General features: G+C 40.8%; 1 protein-coding gene across 1 annotated transcript in view; it reads right to left on the minus strand.

Moving 5' to 3' along the window:
- The window catches only part of CCDC83 (coiled-coil domain containing 83), a gene marked incomplete at its 5' end in the record, with an annotated part of 14077 nt that extends 10602 nt beyond the window's left edge, over window positions 1-3475 (minus strand). The window contains 2 exons of the mRNA XM_010162131.1: window positions 2391-2558; window positions 3307-3475. Coding sequence (XP_010160433.1) covers window positions 2391-2558; window positions 3307-3475 — 337 coding nt within the window. The remainder of the gene's footprint in view (window positions 1-2390; window positions 2559-3306) is intronic.
- Between the last annotated feature and the right edge of the window lie 1475 nt (window positions 3476-4950).

Genomic DNA, 4950 nt, shown 5'->3' on the forward strand with positions numbered 1-4950 from the left:
AGGCCCCTCATCATCTTTGTGGCCTCCACTGGACTCTCTCCAGAAGATCCCTGTCCCTCTTGAACTGGGGAGCCCAGAACTGGACGCAGTACTCCAAATGTGGCCTCACCAGGGCAGAGTAGAGGGGGAGACTCGACCTGCTGGTCACACTCTTCTTAATGCACCCCAGGATGCCATTGGCCTTCTTGGCAACAAGGGCACACTGCTGGCTCATGGTCAACTGGTCATCCACCAGTACTCCCAGGTCCTTCTCTGCAGGGCTGCTTTCCAGTACAGGTCAACCTGTGCCTGGGGTTATTCCTCCCCAGGTGCAGGACCCTACACTTGCCCTTATTGAACTTCATCAGGTTCCTCTCCACCCAACTCTCCAGCCTGTCCAGATCTCACTGAATGGCAGCACAGCCTTCTGGTGTCTTCACCCACCTCACTGTCCCCTCATCCAATCCACATTTCCAAAGCTTACCTATGAGGATGCTATAGGAGACAGTGTCAAAAGCCTTGCTGAAGTCAAGGCAGACAACATCCACTGCTCTCCCCTCATCCACCCAGCCTTACATACTATAATTAATTCATCTTTTCATTCTTTCAGACAGCTAACCAACCTGAGCCGTGCTGGGAGAAGGAAGAAAAGGAGGAACTGTAGAATGAAAGATGAATTCAGACAGCTAACCAACCTGAGCTGTGCTGGGAGAAGGAAGAAAAGGAGGAACTGTTCACACATCCTTACTGTTTCTGAGGAGGCTATTTTCCCTAACTCTCTCACTGCAGCACTGTTTTCCCCAGACCTCACATCAGTCTATGTCTCTCTTTTGCTCCCTCTCTCCTCCAGCAATTTTGTTTAAAATGTCATCTCCAGACCACATGATCTGTGCCAGCATCAAGCCCTTCAGTGGTACCTACAGAGACAGAAACCTCTTCACCTATGCTTATCCCCTAAGCCTGTTACACGGTCAAGGAGTGAACAAGCCCAGTTTGCTGCTGCTTCGCTCTGGAAGCTTGTCAGACTAATTTTTTTTTTGTAGGCCAGAAGACTGTACTCTCCAGCCACTTTATAAGTTTGATTTTAGGAAGTTTACTACAATAGTGTGCTAACATGGAGTATTGGGAGCATCATTTTGCAGTATGTTAATTAGGCAACTGCTATATATACCTCTGTAACTGTCTTTCTATAAATACACTTCCGTTCACAAATTCTTGGCTGTGACATGTGGGAGGTCAGACTGAATGTTCCTACTGGCTCATTCTGGCATTCTATATAAAAGCCCATTCTCTTCTTCATTTCATATTTCAGCAGCTGTTTAACAAATCTTTAAATTGATTAAGAATGCAGAAAATGCATAATGAAAAATATCCACTTCTACTGAATACAGAGATGGATATCTGACAAGCTATCTGGTAATGTAGAAAACACGGTGCAGATCTTAAATCATGATGAAATATGTTTCAAGAGAGAAAAAGATAGCTAGCTGGCTCTTATCCACAGTAGTTGATGCCTGTTAATGGTTGGCACAGAATATACAGAGACCCTTAGAGCAGTGTCACTGCCTGTTACTACCAGCTGCTTGGCTGCGGTCATGCATACTGAGAGGGACATAAAGGAAGAAAACCAGGACATCCTTCTCCCCTTAGAAGCATGGGTTATGTAGCAGCAAAATATTTAAATGATATTGGAATAATGCAGTAGTAAAGAAATATTTGTAAAGCACTCAGCACCAGAATACATAAGCTCTCAAATTAATTCCACTGTTGTGTCAGTATTGAAACAGTTCCCAGTATTTGTGTATGTCTGTACTGGTGATTTTGCAGGGCCTGGTAGAGGAGACTATGCAAAGTTCAGACCACTGGCTAAACAGCTCCCTCTAGTTCTGCATTTAAACCAACATGCTCAGTCCAAAACACTCTTCCAAAAATGAGCTCATACTACTTTCCTGTCAAAGGACTTTTCAACATGTAAAGCGCTTGTAGCATGATGAGAAGCAACAAGAGTGGAGGCAACATTTTCAAGTATGACTGCTAAGGGAGACCTGTGTGTAGGGGACCTAAATACATGTAGACTTGTATTTAGGAAACCATTGTCCTTCACAGTAACATTTTTAAAATGTGGATTGCCTACATTTTCCAAGAAAATCATCACAAGACAAGTTTATCAATTTCTTTAAGTGTTCATAATTTCTGCATCTTCATAACATTCTTTAAAAAGGGACTTTTATGAAGATAGAGAGTTTTTTCCATTTTATAGGGTTAAGCAGTCTAGTTTAGGTGCACTGTCTTGCAAAAGTTGATACAAGTTACTATAACCTGACATCAAACTAAATTAATAATTTAATTAAATCCCAAAAGTGATAGAGAAAGAGCTTGTAAGACTTGCATTACACTAGCTGTACACTGACCTGCAGCCCTCTGAAGGTCATCTTTGACTTCCTGGATGTCTTTTTCCAGATTCATAATCTTGCTGGCCTGTATTTTACTTCCTACATTTTTGTACTCCAACCAATAATCCCTCTCACTCTGCTTTACTGAAAGTCTTTGGCCAGTTTCTTCAATCTGGGAGTGCAGATCTATTAAAGTAAGAATGTAAGAAGACAAGTTCATCACCAATTTCTTGAGCTGATAGTTCATAATTCTAACGACTTCATCAAATTATTTAATAAAGGCACTTTCACTGGGATTGGAAATCCACTTTCACTGGCTTCCTCAGCAGTATGATACATTAGAATATGATGGCCTCACACAGTGTCAAGGGCCACTGTCACTGCTGAAAACAGCTTGAAATTCTTCTGCCAAGGAGAGACAACAGTTCTCACTGAAATATTGTGGCTAAAGACACACGTGACTTCACTCTCACTGAGAATTGCAGGGGCGGCAGCCAGAACTTTCAACAATCAAAACTGCTCATTTTTGCTTCATCAATAATCTTCCAGTGGAGCCCGTGCATTGGCCTTCACGAGTTTCAACTTTATGGAAAATACGAAGCCTCTGTACTTACACAGTAATATACATCACTTGGAAGGACCAAAACAGAGTCTAATATATGGGGTCTGTTTCTACAAAAGACCTATTTGTTTTAAATTTTAACTCAACTTAATTTACTTATAAGCTCTCCACAATATCATACCGAACATTTAGAGAGCTTAACTTTGGGGAGAAAAAAAACATTTAGAGAGCTTAACTCTGGGGAGAAAAAGCTTTATGCTTTTTATGCAACAAGGAAGTTGAATTTCTATTTAAAATTAAAAAGAAAAAAAAAAAAGTACTCAATCCTAACAACGTAATCTGCAAACCACACTGCCACAACTCACAACACACCTTTCAGAAGCTGTTCTTTGTCCCTAACATATTGCCATATTGCTCTCAGTGACTCTTCCACATCTTCCCTAGTTACAATCTCCTTTTCATCTCGTTCTTTCTCCTCTTTTTCTATTTGACCTAGTATACGCCGGATGTGTGCCTGCTGTTCTTCCTTCAGAAGGTCATTCTATGAAAGAACAACAGAAGAAAAGGCATGTATCAAAACATTTTCAAATTCGTTTTCGAAGTTAAAAGCTAAAGTAATGAAGAACAGTAAAATCTGCCCTAGTGCCAGGATGCACTGCAGAAACACTCAGCTAAACACCTGCTCTTCATAATTAAAGAGGATGGAGCAGAAGAAAGAGTTTGCAAGTCTCAGAAGTTTCTCAGTAACTTCAAGACCATTACAAGGAAATGAGTCACATGACTGTGTACTCTACCTGGTGCAGCACATGAAGAGTCCTCCATTGCCTGGAAAGAAAGTTCTTTGTGGGTCGATTGAATAACAATATTTATTTGTAGGAGTCATTTACTTCAACATTCTTCATGATAATGTACCAGCTTCACATAGAAATGTCCAGACAATCAGGTCACTTACACGTAACCACAGTTACCATCAGTCTTGTCAGAGTTGGAATTATACCTGCTAATTCCACAGCTGGGATTATACCCCTTGCCCTGATTCTCTCAAGTGATATTAAAATGATTTGAAATCACTGAATGTGTAACATTTGCTCTCAAAGGATAACACAAATGAGCAAATAACCCTGACAGCCGAACTGTAACAGTAACTATGTGGTAAAGAGTCTCAAACATTCTTCACTTCTAGAAGGATGAACTCTAAACCACTCAGAAACATTAAGCAGGAGACAAAGAATGGAGTTCAAAGAACTGTCAGAACATGGATAAATTAAACAAATAGCACTTCAAGCATGCCCTGAAGTACTTGCACAGTCTCAAATATGAAGGAGTCCTTGAGAGACCATGAACTAGCAGCAAATTGAGGGGATAACCGTAAAAGACTTAAGATGTCTGCAGAGAAAAAAGCCAAATGCCACTTCCACTGATAATTCAGGCCACAAATGAAACACAATCCAGACTTCAAGACTGAAAGGAACAGTAAGGAAAGCTAAACAGACCGAAAAGCAGGGCAAGTATCAGTCACAGGAAGGACACAGAGCCATTGTTCCCATGTTTCACTGCTATAGCAAGGGCAGGCTGCAACATCCTTAATTGACATGATGCAGTTTAAGCATTTTGGAGCAATGTGAATTAATTTCATTAGGTGGCTGTATGTACATCCACTTTCAAACTTCACTGCTGTCATTCATCAGATGCCAATTTATGGTTCTTTATATATGGTTCTTTATATAAGTGTCACCCAGGTGTGATCAGTAGTTACAAAACCTTGTTTCTAAAAATGACCCAGCACAACTCTTAATCCATAAGAAAGTCAGTCTGCATCAAGCAGAGCTAAAAACTGCACCCAGACAATTGTGTGATGCTCCTTCTTCTTTGTTGAGTTTTCACTGTAACTAAGGTTTGCAAGGACAACTAAGCCCTCATAGAAACCTGTGCAATTCCATTACCTCAGAAGTGACTCAAAGGGCTCAATCTTCAAAAAGGGCAAGGAAAGAGGACCCTGGTAACTACAGACCGGTC

The sequence above is a fragment of the Antrostomus carolinensis genome, unplaced genomic scaffold (assembly GCF_000700745.2).
Source record: "Antrostomus carolinensis isolate BGI_N321 unplaced genomic scaffold, ASM70074v2 scaffold6472, whole genome shotgun sequence".
Lineage (NCBI taxonomy): Eukaryota > Metazoa > Chordata > Aves > Caprimulgiformes > Caprimulgidae > Antrostomus > Antrostomus carolinensis.